We start from the raw sequence: 16,668 nt of genomic DNA, 5'->3' as shown, positions 1-16,668 counted from the left end.
ATGAATAAAAACCAGTCTCTCAGAACACTGAGAGAAGTTCTAGAACATGTGTAAGTGAACATTCTAGAAGAGAGCAAGCTCGTGGACGGTTACATTTCAAGCAACAACAAAACAAAACAATGAAATAATCTCTATAAAAATGGCTCTTATTTAACCACGACAGGAGACATCGTCAGTGTATGGGGATACATTCACCACTTCACCGTGTAGTATCTTAAAGCTGTGGCTAAACAAATGCAAGAGAACATATCTGGCTCTTCAACATTGACATAGCATAGCTGCAAATAGTCAATATACCCCGTTCATTCCACCTCCCTGTTCAGGTGCATCAACATTCCGTCACATGCCAGCCACACAAGAGAATACAAGCAAACTACCTGTAATTCCATCCACTTTTTCCCTTTCTGATTGTCAGCCTCTCTTCTGTGTCTCTCACACACTCACACACATGCTTCTTCTCACCAAATCACTCTCATCAAACCCTGTGCTGGCAATCAATTTCTGCTTGAATGAAGACATCAACACTCTCCAACCATCCATCCAGCTCCACGGTGAAGTTTCCCCTGGGTACAGATCTAGGATCAGCTTCCTCTCCCCTAATCCTAACCTTAACTGTTAGTGGGGGAAATGCAAAACTGAACCAAGATCAGTGTCTAGGGACAACTTCACCCATCTCCCCATCAATCCATCTGGGGGTGTGCTAGGGTCATCCTTCTGACGAGGACTCAGCGTCATGACGTCACTCAGCTCAATTCACTCACAAAGGCCATCATTCCCTTTCAGCAGAGCTGCTCTACCTGATACATACAACTCTTTCCTTTAACAGTCCTTTTGCTTTACTTTACAGTCATGTTGCTTTACTTAACAGTCCTGTTGCTTTACTTTACAGTCATGTTGCTTTACCATACAGTCCTGTTGCTTTACAGCCCTGTTGCTTAACTTTACAGTCGTGTTGCTTCACTTTAACAGTCCTGTTGTTTCACCTAACAGTTATGTTGCTTTGCCTTAGAGTCCTGTTGCTTCACTTTACAATCCTGTTGCTTTACTTAACAGTCCTGTTGGTTCACTTTAACAGTCCTGTTGGTTCACTTTAACAGTTTTGGTGCTTTCCTTTAACAGTCCTGTTGCTTTACTTTACAGTCCTGTTGCTTAACTTTACAGTCCTGTTGCTTTACTTTACAGTCCTGTTGCTTCACTTTACAATCCTGTTGCTTTACTTTACAGTCCTGTTGTTTTACTGTACAGTCCTGCTGCTTAACTTTACAGTCCTGTTGCTTTACTTTACAGTCCCGTTGCTTTACTTTACAGTCCCGTTGCTTTACTTTACAGTCCTGTTGCTTCACTTTACAGTTCTGTTGCTTTACTTTACAGTCCTGTTGCTTCACTTTACAGTCATGTTGCTTCACTTAACAGTCATGTTGCTTCAGTTTACAGTCCTGTTGCTTCACTTAACAGTCCTGTTGCTTTACTTAACAGTCCTGTTGCTTTACTTAACAGTCCTGTTGCTTTACTTTACAGTCATGTTGCTTTACCATACAGTCCTGTTGCTTTACAGCCCTGTTGCTTTACTTTACAGTCCTGTTGCTTAACTTTACAGTCGTGTTGCTTCACTTTAACAGTCCTGTTGCTTCACTTTACAGTCCTGTTGCTTCACTTTAACAGTCCTGTTGCTTCACTTTAACAGTCCTGTTGCTTTACTTTACAGTCCTGTTGCTTTACTTTACAGTCCTGTTGCGTCCTGTTGCTTTACTTTACAGTCCTGTTGCTTTACAGTCCTGTTGCTTAACTTTACAGTCCTGTTAATTAACTTTACAGTCCTGTTGCTTTCCTTTAACAGTCCTGTTGCTTTACTTTACAGTCCTGTTCCTTCACTTTAACAGTCCTGTTGCTTCACTTTAACAGTCATGTTGCTTCACTTTACAGTCCTGTTGCTTTACTTTACAGTCCTGTTGCTTTACTTTAACAGTCCTGTTACTTTACTTTACAGTCCTGTTGCTTCACTTTACAGTCCTGTTGCTTTACTTTAACAGTCCTGTTACTTTACTTTACAGTCCTGTTGCTTCACTTTAACAGTCCTGTTGCTTTACTTTCCAGTCCTGTTGCTTTACTTTACAGTCCTGTTGCTTCACTTTACAGTCCTGTTGCTTCACTTTACAGTCCTGTTACTTTACAGTCCTGTTGCTTCACTTTAACAGTCCTGTTGCTTTACTTTACAGTCCTGTTGCTTTACTTTACAGTCCTGTTACTTTACTTTACAGTCCTGTTGCTTCACTTTACAGTCCTGTTGCTTTACTTTACAGTCCTGTTGTTTTACTTTACAGTCCTGTTGCTTTACTTTACAGTCCTGTTGCTTAACTTTACAGTCCTGTTGCTTCACTTTAACAGTCTTGTTACTTCACTACATTCCTGTTGCTTCACTTTACAGTCCTGTTGCTTAACTTTACAGTCCTGTTGCTTTACTTTACAGTCCTGTTGCTTAACTTTACAGTCCTGTTGCTTCACTTTAACAGTCTTGTTACTTCACTACATTCCTGTTGCTTCACTTTACAGTCATGTTGCTTAACTTTACAGTCCTGTTGCTTCACTTTACAGTCCTGTTGCTTAACTTTACAGTCCTCTTGCTTTACTTTACAGTCCTGTTGCTTTACAGTCCTGTTGCTTTACAGTCTTGTTACTTCACTTTACAGTCCTGTTGCTTCACTTTACAGTCCTGTTGCTTTACTTTACAGTCCTGTTGCTTTACTTTAACAGTCCTGTTGCTTTACTTTACAGTCCTGTTGCTTTACTTTACAGTCCTGTTACTTTACTTTACAGTCCTGTTGCTTTACTTTACAGTCCTGTTGCTTCACTTTAACAGTCTTGGTGCTTTCAGTTAAACCAGTTTTTCTGCATGGTACTTAATAAAAATTATTCAAAACATTGGTGTTACAGGTACCAAAGAAACCCAACGTTTGACCATGTAAACGTAAGAATATACCAGGTGGATTGTAAAGTAAAGTGAACCAACGTGACAATGCCTGACCACGTCTGCAACTTTTCTACTAACAGGTAATTGTGCCACAACTAGAGTGAAGTAGAATTTACAGGTGGCCCTAATAACAAATAAACTACACATTCTTCAATAGCTGACATATGACCTTTGGCCCTTTCTGTCTGACCTTTGAATTAATAAACATCACATAGTTCAAGCAATACATATCATTTCAAAGACAAATCACACTACTACTATACTTTTGGAGAAAAGCAATATGCCAACACTGCCCTGTTCATTTTTGGTTCCAATAATGGCATCCATTTGGACACACTGGGAAAACACCTTATATACTTATGAAAAGGTGTCTTTATATTAGGGTACACATATAGTACCAGTCAACAGTTTGGACACGCCTACTCATTCCAGGGTTTTTCTTAATTTTTTAAAACTATTTTCTACATTGTATAATAATATTTAAGACATCAAAACTATGAAATAACACATATGGAATCATGTAGCAACCAAAAAAGTGTTAAACAAATCAAAATATATTTTTATATTTGAGATTCTTCAAAGTAGCCACCCTTTGCCTTGATGACAGCTTTGCACACTCTTTTGACCGTTTGACTGGTACTATACCTGCATTCACACTCTTCCTCTTTTCAATCTTCTCAAGTTCTGTTGAGAAAATTGTGTAGCTACTAGCTACTCACTATATATTTAATGGGACCCATACAACCTCATACAGGTTCCCAAACATGTCAATCACAAAATATCCATAGCGAAATGTTCAATAGGACTAAATATCCAGCGGATCTTCTTGTTCTCATTTGTACAGTTATAAAGTTAATTCAATAGAAGTTTCGTTGTAGTACATGCTTAGTCTTTTTCCTTTCCTCTCCTCTTTCCAATAAACATATTAGTGTTTCTATTAGCAGTCAGTCATGCATTTCGTTGAAGAAAACAAATACAAAATACATCATGCCATCTGTCCACATAATATATATATATATATATATAAATAAAGTACATTTAAAACTACTTTATAAACATGACAGTACATTATTCACTGATTGAGAGGAAAGAGTGCTCCATAGCCCTGACTAAATATAACAATCAACACTAACGGTAAAGTGCTGACAAAACTGTGAGATAAGACATTTGATAAGAATGTCAAAAAGCTATTCTAGAACAGAGTTTAAAGTGTTCCGGAATGTCTTTGTCTGTGTCTCTCCACAGCAGGTTCCAATGGCCCGTGTCTACAGAATCTCTCTCCACAGCAGGTTCCAATGGCCAGTGTCTACAGAATCTCTCTCCACAGCAGGTTCCAATGGCCAGTGTCTACAGAATCTCTCTCCACAGCTGGTTCCAATGGCCCGTGTCTACAGAATCTCTCTCCACAGCAGGTTCCAATGGCCAGTGTCTACAGAATCTCTCTCCACAGCAGGTTCCAATGGCCAGTGTCTACAGAATCTCTCTCCACAGCAGGTTCCAATGGCCCGTGTCTACAGAATCTCTCTCCACAGCAGGTTCCAATGGCCAGTGTCTACAGAATCTCTCTCCACAGCAGGTTCCAATGGCCAGTGTCTACAGAATCTCTCTCCACAGCAGGTTCCAATGGCCAGTGTCTACAGAATCTCTCTCCACAGCAGGTTCCAATGGCCAGTGTCTACAGAATCTCTCTCCACAGCAGGTTCCAATGGCCAGTGTCTACAGAATCTCTCGCCACAGCAGGTTCCAATGGCCAGTGTCTACAGAATCTCTCTCCACAGCAGGTTCCAATGGCCAGTGTCTACAGAATCTCTCTCCACAGCAGGTTCCAATGGCCAGTGTCTACAGAATCTCTCTCCACAGCAGGTTCCAATGGCCAGTGTCTACAGAATCTCTCTCCACAGCAGGTTCCAATGGCCAGTGTCTACAGAATCTCTCTCCACAGCAGGTTCCAATGGCCAGTGTCTACAGAATCTCTCTCCACAGCAGGTTCCAATGGCCAGTGTCTACAGAATCTCTCTCCACAGCAGGTTCCAATGGCCAGTGTCTATAGAATCTCTCTCCACAGCAGGTTCCAATGGCCAGTGTCTATAGAATCTCTCTCCACAGCAGGTTCCAATGGCCAGTGTCTACAGAAGCACTAAAGATTGTTTACGGTATGCCAGCCTTTATCTTAAATGGGCATGTTTGGTCTCAATGATATTCCTCCTGGTCACAAAATAAAAGCTACTGCTTAAAGAAATCCTTCATGTCATTATTTGTTGCGTGTACAATGGCGCCATGAAAGCATGTGAATAATTAGACTCAACAGTGCTAACAACATTTGTTGAAATAGTTTTCATTATGGAAGTTTGGTCATTGCAGCCAACTAGCAAAGAACATTAGAAACATTGAGTACGTTTACATGCACACAAATAATGTGATATTTTATTTTTTTATTTTATTTAACTAGGCAAGTCAGTAAAGAACAAATTCTTATTTACAATGACGACCTACCGCGGAACAGTGGGTTAACTGCCTTGTTCAGGGGGCAGAACGACAGATTTTTACCTCGTCAGCTCGGGGATTCAATCCAGCAACCTTTCAGTTACTGGCCCAACGCTCTAACCACTAGGCTACCTGCTCTAACCACTAGGCTACCTGCTCTAACCACTAGGCTACCTGCTCTAACCACTAGGCTACCTGCTCTAACCACTAGGCTACCTGCTCTAACCAGTAGGCTACCTGCTCTAACCACTAGGCTACCTGCTCTAACCACCAGGCTACCTGCTCTAACCACTAGGCTACCTGCTCTAACCACTAGGCTACCTGCTCTAACCACTAGGCTACCTGCTCTAACCACTAGGCTACCTGCTCTAACCACTAGGCTACCTGCTCTAACCACTAGGCTACCTGCCGCCCCAAAAAGTATCGCCCGAACAGATGCCATATTCAACTCATTATGGCAGAAGGCCGAGTACAGAAAAAGCATGTAAACACATTACTCTGCTTATCTTAATCGGTGTAAGGTTAAAATCGAAGTAAAACATTTGCTGATTTTCTGAGCAAACTTTCAAATTATTGTGACGTGTAAACAGTTTAAATCGGCGTTCCAGCTGTGTGTTTGCCAGCAGCTCAAGCATCCCTCTTATGTACGAGTGAAGTGAATACGGAAAAGAAAACGTTATATGTCCGTGCTCAGAATCAAATAGGTTTCGCAAAAAATAACCTGGTTGCTGTGGTAGAACGACTATTTCGATTGGACATTTTTCCGCTTTTATCAAAATCCCATTGGCTAGCCTGATTTCAGATGTGTCCATGGAAACAGGATTATGAGGGAAATCGTTCTTCATGCAGAGCATGTAAACGTTTTAAACAAACTATTATATTAATCTGACTATTCACAATAATCACATTATTGTGTGCGTGTAACAGCAATCAATAAGAAATTAGAGAGGGCTGATTTAAGAATTAGTATAAGAGTCCTGGCCAATAAGAGATGATATGCAAAACTGTTGACCAGGAGAAATGTCCATATCAGCAAATGAGATCGCAATACACTTTGAGTTTGAGCTTGTGCAGGAACCAATCGGATGTCATCTATTGGTTGAACAGGAACTAATCAGATGTCATCTTCTGGTTCTATAGGAACTAATCAGATGTCACCTACTGGTTGAACAGGAACTAATCAGACACCATCTATTGGTTGAACAGGAACCAATCGGATGTCATCTATTGGTTGAACAGGAACTAATCAGACGTCACCTATTGGTTGAACAGGAACTAATCAGACATCATCTATTGGTTGAACAGGAACTAATCAGATGTCACCTATTGGTTGAACAGGAACTAATCAGACATCATCTATTGGTTGAACAGGAACTAATCAGATGTCATCTATTGGTTGAACAGGAACTAATCAGATGTCACCTATTGGTTGAACAGGAACTAATCAGATGTCATCTACTGGTTGAACAGGAACTAATCAGATGTCATCTACTGGTTGAACAGGAACTAATCAGATGTCACCTATTGGTTGAACAGGAACTAATCAGATGTCACCTACTGGTTGAACAGGAACTAATCAGATGTCATCTACTGGTTGAACAGGAACTAATCAGATGTCATCTATTGGTTGAACAGGAACTAATCAGACACCATCTATTGGTTGAACAGGAACCAATCGGATGTCATCTATTGGTTGAACAGGAACTAATCAGATGTCATCTACTGGTTGAACAGGAACTAATCAGATGTCATCTATTGGTTGAACAGGAACTAATCAGATGTCATCTATTGGTTGAACAGGAACTAATCAGATGTCATCTATTGGTTGAACAGGAACTAATCAGATGTCATCTACTGGTTGAACAGGAACTAATCAGATGTCATCTACTGGTTGAACAGGAACTAATCAGATGTCATCTATTGGTTGAACAGGAACTAATCAGATGTCATCTATTGGTTGAACAGGAACTAATCAGATGTCATCTACTGGTTGAACAGGAACTAATCAGATGTCATCTACTGGTTGAACAGGAACTAATCAGATGTCATCTACTGGTTGAACAGGAACTAATCAGATGTCATCTACTGGTTGAACAGGAACTAATCAGATGTCATCTATTGGTTGAACAGGAACTAATCAGATGTCATCTACTGGTTGAACAGGAACTAATCAGATGTCACCTACTGGTTGAACAGGAACTAATCAGATGTCATCTACTGGTTGAACAGGAACTAATCAGATGTCATCTATTGGTTGAACAGGAACTAATCAGATGTCCTCTACTGGTTGAACAGGAACTAATCAGATGTCACCTATTGGTTGAACAGGAACTAATCAGATGTCACCTATTGGTTGAACAGGAACTAATCAGATGTCATCTATTGGTTGAACAGGAACAAATCAGATGTCATCTACTGGTTGAACAGGAACCAATCGGATGTCATCTACTGGTTGAACAGGAACTAATCAGATGTCATCTATTGGTTGAACAGGAACTAATCAGATGTCATCTACTGGTTGAACAGGAACTAATCAGATGTCATCTACTGGTTGAACAGGAACTAATCAGATGTCATCTACTGGTTGAACAGGAACTAATCAGATGTCATCTACTGGTTGAACAGGAACTAATCAGATGTCATCTACTGGTTGAACAGGAACTAATCAGATGTCATCTACTGGTTGAACAGGAACTAATCAGATGTCATCTACTGGTTGAACAGGAACTAATCAGATGTCATCTACTGGTTGAACAGGAACTAATCAGATGTCATCTACTGGTTGAACAGGAACTAATCAGATGTCATCTACTGGTTGAACAGGAACCAATCAGATGTCATCTACTGGTTGAACAGGAACTAATCAGATGTCATCTACTGGTTGAACAGGAACTAATCAGATGTCATCTACTGGTTGAACAGGAACTAATCAGATGTCATCTACTGGTTGAACAGGAACTAATCAGATGTCATCTACTGGTTGAACAGGAACTAATCAGATGTCATCTACTGGTTGAACAGGAACTAATCAGATGTCATCTACTGGTTGAACAGGAACTAATCAGATGTCATCTACTGGTTGAACAGGAACCAATCAGATGTCATCTACTGGTTGAACAGGAACTAATCAGATGTCATCTACTGGTTGAACAGGAACTAATCAGATGTCATCTACTGGTTGAACAGGAACCAATCAGATGTCATCTACTGGTTGAACAGGAACTAATCAGATGTCATCTACTGGTTGAACAGGAACCAATCAGATGTCATCTACTGGTTGAACAGGAACTAATCAGATGTCATCTACTGGTTGAACAGGAACTAATCAGATGTCATCTACTGGTTGAACAGGAACTAATCAGATGTCATCTACTGGTTGAACAGGAACTAATCAGATGTCATCTACTGGTTGAACAGGAACTAATCAGATGTCATCTACTGGTTGAACAGGAACCAATCAGATGTCATCTACTGGTTGAACAGGAACTAATCAGATGTCACCTACTGGTTGAACAGGAACCAATCGGATGTCATCTACTGGTTGAACAGGAACCAATCGGATGTCATCTATTGGTTGAACAGGAACTAATCAGATGTCATCTACTGGTTGAACAGGAACCAATCAGATGTCATCTATTGGTTGAACAGGAACTAATCAGATGTCATCTACTGGTTGAACAGGAACAAATCAGATGTCATCTATTGGTTGAACAGGAACTAATCAGATGTCACCTACTGGTTGAACAGGAACTAATCAGATGTCATCTACTGGTTGAACAGGAACTAATCAGATGTCATCTACTGGTTGAACAGGAACCAATCGGATGTCATCTATTGGTTGAACAGGAACTAATCAGATGTCATCTACTGGTTGAACAGGAACTAATCAGATGTCATCTACTGGTTGAACAGGAACTAATCAGATGTCATCTACTGGTTGAACAGGAACCAATCGGATGTCATCTATTGGTTGAACAGGAACTAATCAGATGTCATCTACTGGTTGAACAGGAACTATTCAGATGTCATCTACTGGTTGAACAGGAACTAATCAGATGTCATCTACTGGTTGAACAGGAACCAATCGGATGTCATCTATTGGTTGAACAGGAACTAATCAGATGTCATCTACTGGTTGAACAGGAACCAATCAGATGTCATCTATTGGTTGAACAGGAACTAATCAGATGTCATCTACTGGTTGAACAGGAACAAATCAGATGTCATCTATTGGTTGAACAGGAACTAATCAGATGTCACCTACTGGTTGAACAGGAACTAATCAGATGTCATCTACTGGTTGAACAGGAACTAATCAGATGTCATCTACTGGTTGAACAGGAACTAATCAGATGTCATCTACTGGTTGAACAGGAACTAATCAGACACCATCTACTGGTTGAACAGGAACTAATCAGATGTCATCTACTGGTTGAACAGGAACTAATCAGATGTCATCTATTGGTTGAACAGGAACTAATCAGACGCCATCTACTGGTTGAACAGGAACTAATCAGATGTCACCTACTGGTTGAACAGGAACTAATCAGATGTCATCTATTGGTTGAACAGGAACTAATCAGACGCCATCTACTGGTTGAACAGGAACTAATCAGATGTCATCTATTGGTTGAACAGGAACTAATCAGACACCATCTATTGGTTGAACAGGAACTAATCAGATGTCATCTACTGGTTGAACAGGAACTAATCAGATGTCATCTACTGGTTGAACAGGAACTAATCAGACACCATCTACTGGTTGAACAGGAACCAATCAGACACCATCTACTGGTTGAACAGGAACCAATCAGACGTCATCTATTACAATATATCTGTGCTGCTGGGTTTTTCATTGCTGAGAGAACAGTGACCTCACTACATAACCTCAGGGGTTAAAGGGTAAAGTTAACCCAGGTGGCAGTCAGTACACAATAATCAGACATAGTGTGTTTTGGGGGACATCCACGCGTGGGTGTGTCCTGGGTGGGAGATCCTACCACAGACATCAGAAAGACTTCCCACTCCCTAATTACGGTCAGAAACAGGAAGTGAAGATAAGAAACTTAAACAGGAAATCAAGAGGGGAGTTGATCCAAAAGGTGCTGGTCTGTACAGTAGACATGTTGTGGAGCAGAAGCGTACAATATCACCTCTAGGATATGAAGTCCAGTGTGGTTCGCATTAACAGGGTCTACAATGACCGCTGACTATGGCCCAGACTATCCACAAGCCTTTGTGTTGAACGCTCTTGAGGAAGGAGGAGAATGTTTCATGTGAGTTTGTCAGTTGGTCCTCCTGTGTCCCACAATGCCGCTTGTTCACGAGAGATTGCTGGTAGGTTTGGATTGGTTTGTTCTGTATGGAAACGATGTCCCTCCATCTCCCAAAACTCAGTGTCGAGTGTTCTTTAGACAGTGACTGATTAGCTGAAATAAATAAAGTACCATCTATATACCTGATTAGAGTCTTAAAGGCAAGCAAAAAAAACAACAAAAAAAAACACTTTAAAATGTCTCAATAAGGGTTGCAAGCAAACGTGTAGGATGCAGCCAGTACACACATGAAAACACGTATCTATATTAGCTATCTAACATCTATATACTTATCAACTCTGGCTTGTGGAAATGAGAAGATTTGCGCTGCTACCTCACATAATAGTGATTATGTAAACATCCTGTTTCTTTATGTTAATAACGTGGCCTTTCTCTCTCTCCTCCCCAAGCCTGTGTGTGTTTAGAAGAGCTATTATCTTTTTTTTTACATTCCTTCTAAGTCATAGACTCTGCTACATATCAAAACGTAGATATTGTATTCCATCTAAATCATAGACTCTGCTACATATCAATACGTAGATATTGTATAACTAGCACTCCTGATAGTAACAATACAAATTGCTTTGGTTTTAAAAAATAAAGTTGTTTTTCTTCTTAGTTTGGCATAGAGAGTTTAAAAACTGGTTTTCGGAATGACCTGACCCTGGCGATGAGAAGAAATGCCTTGTGTCCCAAATTGCACCCTATTCCCTTGGCTCTGGTCAGTTGTAGCGCACTATATAGGGAATAGGCTGCCATTTTTGGGACATAACCTTGGAATTCTGGGATCAGGGAATGTCAAATGGGGCATCCACTCAACGGGACAGGGATTCTGAGATGGGACAGGGATTCTGAGACGGGACAGGAGACAGGGGACAGGGGACAGGGGACAGGGGGCAGGGGGCAGGGGACAGGGGACAGGGGGCAGGGGACAGGGGGCAGGGGACAGGGGACAGGGGACAGGGGGCAGGGGACAGGGGGCAGGGGACAGGGGACAGGGGGCAGGGGACAGGGGGCAGGGGACAGGGGACAGGGGACAGGGGGCAGGGGACAGGGATATTGGGCAGTAAGTAATGCTACTATAATGCTATGTTCTGGTAAATCATGTAATCTGACGTAGTTATGGGGATGGATCTGAGGATCAGCGTGTTGGAGTGTGTGTGTGTGTGTGTATTCAGAAGCCTGCATGTATACACGTCTGACTGCGTATCAGCGTTTATAACTGCATGCTGAGTGAGTGTGTGTGTGTCTCTTCTTGTGTGTGTGTCCCTTCTTGTGTGTGTGTGTGTGTACTGTTGCTATATAGTTCTCTCTGTCTAGGTACAGGAGGGGCTGGTGACACAGCTCTCCAGTGAGGACTGGGACAGTCGCCGTGTGAGGGGTCCGATGCTGGGGTCAGCCAGAGACGAGGTGGGGAACAGCTTGTACCATCCGCTCACCGTGGCACCAAGGTCCAAGTCATCTAGCATGATCTGAGCCATGCCCATGAAGCACTTGTGGTCCATCCGCCCATAGTCACCCCACACAATCACCTGGGAGAGAGAGAGAGGGTGGGAGAGCGAGAGAGAGGGTGGGAGAGAGAGAGAGAGAGAGAGAGAGAGAGAGATAGAGAGAGAGAGAGAGAGAGAGAGAGAGAGAGAGAGAGAGAGAGAGAGAGAGAGAGGGTGGGGGAGAGAGAGAGAGGGTGGGAGAGAGAGAGGAGAGGAAATTAAGTCAATGCTTTGATTAGCTAACCATCCAAAACATTGTATTGCTGCAAGAGATTCAAGAAAATTACAGTGCATTTGGGAAAGTATTCAGACCCCTTGACTTTTTCCACATTTTGTTACGGTACATCCTTATTCTAAAATGTATTAAATATTTTTTTCCCCCTCGTCAATCTACACACAATACCCCATAATGACAAAGCAAAAACAGGTTTTTATAATTTTTTGCAAATGTATAAAAAATGCAAATGTAAATATCACATTTACATAAGTTTGTCTGGGCGGCCAGCTCTAGGAAGAGTCTTGGTGGTTCCAAACTTCTTCCATTTAAGAATGATGGAGGCCACCATGTTCTTGAGGACCTTCAATGCTGCAGAACTTTTTTGGTACCCTTCCCCAGATCTGTGCCCTGACACAATCCTGTCTCGGAGCTCTACGGACAATTCCTTCGACCTCATGGCTTGGTTTTTGCTCTGACGTGCTCTGTCAACTGTGGGACCTTATATAGACAGGTGTTTGCCTTTCCAAATCATGTCCAATCAATTGAATTTACCACAGGTGGACTCCAATCAAGTTGTAGAAACATCTCAAGGATGATCAGTGGAAACAGGATGCATCTGAGCTCAATTTCGAGTCTCATAGCAAAGGGTCTGAATACTTACGTTAATAAGGTATTTCTGTGTTTTTTTAACTTTAATAAATTCGCAAAAAATATCTAAAAACCTGTTTTCTCTTTGTCATTATGGGGTATTGTGTGTAGATTGATGAGGTAAAACATTTAATTTAATCCATTTTAGAATAAGGCTGTAACGTAGCAAAATGTAGAAAAAGTCAAGGGGTCTTAACACTTTCCGAATTGACTGTAAGTCATTAAATACAGATCTAGTGGTGAACGGAAATGTATCTGGCCTTGTAAGATGAACAAATGGGGTTCTCAAATCACTAGATATAAGGTATTAACCTGGAGGACTTTGGCCTGAGGACTCTCTTCAAACAGCAGGGCCTGTTGGTAGGAAGGATCTAGAGTCTTCTTCACCACTCTGGTCTTCTTCTTAGCCAGACACGCCCCATTCTCCAACACATACACCTTCACGTAGGTCGCTGCAGGGAAAATTATGCTGGAAATTAACCCCTGTGACTGGTCAGGATGAACAATAAAGTTTTTTTCCTATTCAAATCTACCCTGTGACTAGTCCGTGCACAGGAAATTAACAATAACGTTATTTTAATTCAAATTAGATCAGTGAGATCAGTGTTAATTTAGGATGAATCGACTACAGATGTGAAAACCATTCAGAGGCCAGACCGTTTCCACCAGATGACTTGACAGAGAGGACTTGTTGTGGAGGGGGGGCTCCTCGTGATTCACCAGAGAGACTTTTGTTACAAAAATATACCACTGAAGCAGAGAACATTAAAATAATAATGAAAAATAAATTGTGGAATGATCCAAAGTGATACGCTACTTAGCGAAGCCTTCCCAGAGCCACCAGTCATAAGAGATGTCTTAAATGACAAATTAGTCCACAGCTCTCAAAAGACCACAAATCCAGGGGGGGGCTCTTTCAAATGCAACCAGTGTATAAAATATTGCACAGAAAAAGGTATTTTATTTACACCGCTTCTAACACGGTTATCAAGTCAAGCATTTCATTAACTGTAAAAAAGGACTCATGTCATCTACAGATTGGAATGTCCACAGTGTTCTACATTTGGACGGACAAAAGAAACGTCTTCAAGACCGCCTAGCGGAAAACAAGTACGCCACACGGGTAGCCAATGAAGACTACCCCATGGCAAGGCACCATGGCAACCGTGCCTCCCTACAAGCTATGGGTATTGATCACGTTCCGGCCTCAATTCGGAAAGGGGTGGGCCTCAGCAGTCTCAGGCACTGCAATGCTTGAGGCATCACTACAGATTTGACTTCGATCCCGGGCTGTGCCTCAACTGGCCGCGACCGGGAGACCCGTGAGGCGATGCACAATTGGCCCAGCGTCGCCCGGGTTAAAGGAACGTTTGGCCGGACGGGATGTCCTTGTCCCATTGCGCTCTAGCGACTCCTGTGGCGGGCCGGGCGCACACTGACACGGTCGCCAGGTGTACGGTGTTTCCTCCGACACATTGGTGCGGCTGGCTTCTGGGTTAAGTGGGCATTGTGTCAAGAAGCAGTGCGGCTTGGCCGGGTTGTGCTTCGGAGGACGCCTGGCTCTCGACCTTCGCCCCTCTCCTGAGTCTATACGGGAGTTGCAGTGATGAGACAAGACTGTAACTACCAATTGGATTCCACAAAATTGGGGGAGAAAAAAAGGATTAAAAAAAGGTAAACATTTTTTAAACAGTTATTTTATTTTAAATTTACATTTTATGTCTCGAGGCCGTACTTTTCCCCCCGCCTTGGGATGGAGGTAAGGGGGGGGGGGGCTAGAGGGGGTGAAGGGGGGGATAGAGGGAGGTAAGGGGGGCTAGAAGGTGTGTAGAAGTACATGAGATACATATATAACATATATACGTATAGGACAGCACATAGACATATAGTCTGCTGATTTCACTAAGTGCACACATACCAGAGAAATATGCTCTTAGGGTAACTGGACACACTAATGATAGAAGAGACACATAGTCTGCCAATTCCAATAAGGACACATACCAGAGAACATGCTGAGACACTGAGTTAAATACAGGGCTAAGTCATAGGCCTATAGGATAGATGGACATATATTATTTTTAAGACAAGCACGGGTCTGGCCACTATTATAATTTAACTGAAAGCAGATAATGGGTGTTAGTAGGCGTGAACAAGCAGGAAGCCTGAACTAAAAAGATAATGATGGCAGGAAGAATTAGGGGAAGTATGCTTATTTGCATATGGGGTGGACCCATATGCTATTTGTGTATAAATGTTGGAGCCGGGGCTGGGAAGCGGTGTGTGTTCCGCGGGACATTCCGGCTGGCAATGCTCTGTATTAAAAGCCTAATTGATTTCACAAGTTCTTACGAGTGTTATATTTTTGAGACGATTTTCCACGACAGGAGGTAAGGAGGGATAGAGAGGGGATACAGACACACACTCTCGCACACAGGGACATGTAAGAGGTAAGGGGGGATAGAGAGAGGAAAGGAGGGATAGAGGGGGTAAGTAAGGATAGCGGGAGGTAAGGGGGGGCTAGAGGGAGGTAAGGGGGAGCTAGAGGGGGGTAAGGAGGGGCTAGAGGGAGGTAAGGGGGAGCTAGAGGGGGGTAAGGAGGGATAGAGGGAAGAAAGGAGGGACTAGAGGGAGGTTTGGAGGGGCTAGAGGGATGTAAGGAGGGATAGAGGGAGGTAAGGAGGGGCTAGAGGGAGGTAAGGGGGGGCTAGAGGGATGTAAGGAGGGGCTAGAGGGAGGTAAGGAGGGGCTAGAGGGAGGTAAGGAGGGGCTAGAGGGAGGTAAGGAGGGGCTAGAGGGAGGTAAGGAGGGATAGAGGGAGGTAAGGAGGGGCTAGAGGGAGGTAAGGAGGGGCTAGAGGGAGGTGAGGAGGGGCTAGAGGGAGGTAAGGAGGGGCTAGAGGGAGGTAAGGAGGGGCTAGAGGGAGGTAAGGAGGGGCTAGAGGGAGGTGAGGAGGGGCTAGAGGGAGGTAAGGAGGGGCTAGAGGGAGGTAAGGAGGGGCTAGAGGGAGGTAAGGAGGGGCTAGAGGGAGGTAAGGGGGGGATAGAGAATCCACTGGGATTCTCTACCTCTAACCCTATTACAGGGGCTGAGTCACTGGCTTACTGGTGCTCTTTCATGCCGTCCCTAGGAGAGGTGCGTCACTTGAGTGGGTTGAGTTACTGACGTGATCTTCCTGTCTGGGTTGGCGCCCCCCCTTGGTTTGTGCTGTGGTGGAGATCTTTGTGGGCTATACTCGGCCTTGTCTCAGGATTGTAAGTTGGTGGTTGAAGATATCCCTCTAGTGGTGCGGGGGCTGTGCTTTGGCAAAGTGGGTGGGGTTATATCCTTCCTGTTTGGCCCTGTCCGGGGGTTTCTTCGGATGGGGCCACAGTGTCTCCTGACCCCTCCTGTCTCAGCCTCCAGTATTTATGCTGCAGTAGTTTGTGTCGGGGGGCTACGGCCAGTTGGTTATATCTGGAGTACGTCTCCTGTCTTATCCAGTGTCCTGTGTGAATTTAAGTATGCTCTCTCTAATTCTCTCCTTCTCTCTTTCTTTCTCTCTCTCGG

General features: G+C 43.0%; 1 protein-coding gene across 1 annotated transcript in view; it reads right to left on the bottom strand.

The window, feature by feature from the left end:
• Positions 1–11,774: 11,774 nt before the first annotated feature.
• LOC139555325 (regulating synaptic membrane exocytosis protein 3-like) overlaps positions 11,775–16,668 on the bottom strand; it is a 71,571-nt gene continuing 66,677 nt past the window's right edge. Inside the window, exons 6-7 of the mRNA XM_071369036.1 lie at positions 13,435–13,574; positions 11,775–12,299 (exon numbers count right to left, since the gene is read on the bottom strand). Of these exons, the coding sequence (XP_071225137.1) occupies positions 12,084–12,299; positions 13,435–13,574 (356 nt within the window). The 3' untranslated portion in view covers positions 11,775–12,083. The remainder of the gene's footprint in view (positions 12,300–13,434; positions 13,575–16,668) is intronic.

This window comes from Salvelinus alpinus, chromosome 26 (genome assembly GCF_045679555.1).
Source record: "Salvelinus alpinus chromosome 26, SLU_Salpinus.1, whole genome shotgun sequence".
Lineage (NCBI taxonomy): Eukaryota > Metazoa > Chordata > Actinopteri > Salmoniformes > Salmonidae > Salvelinus > Salvelinus alpinus.
This window is presented reverse-complemented; position numbering and strand designations above follow the sequence as displayed.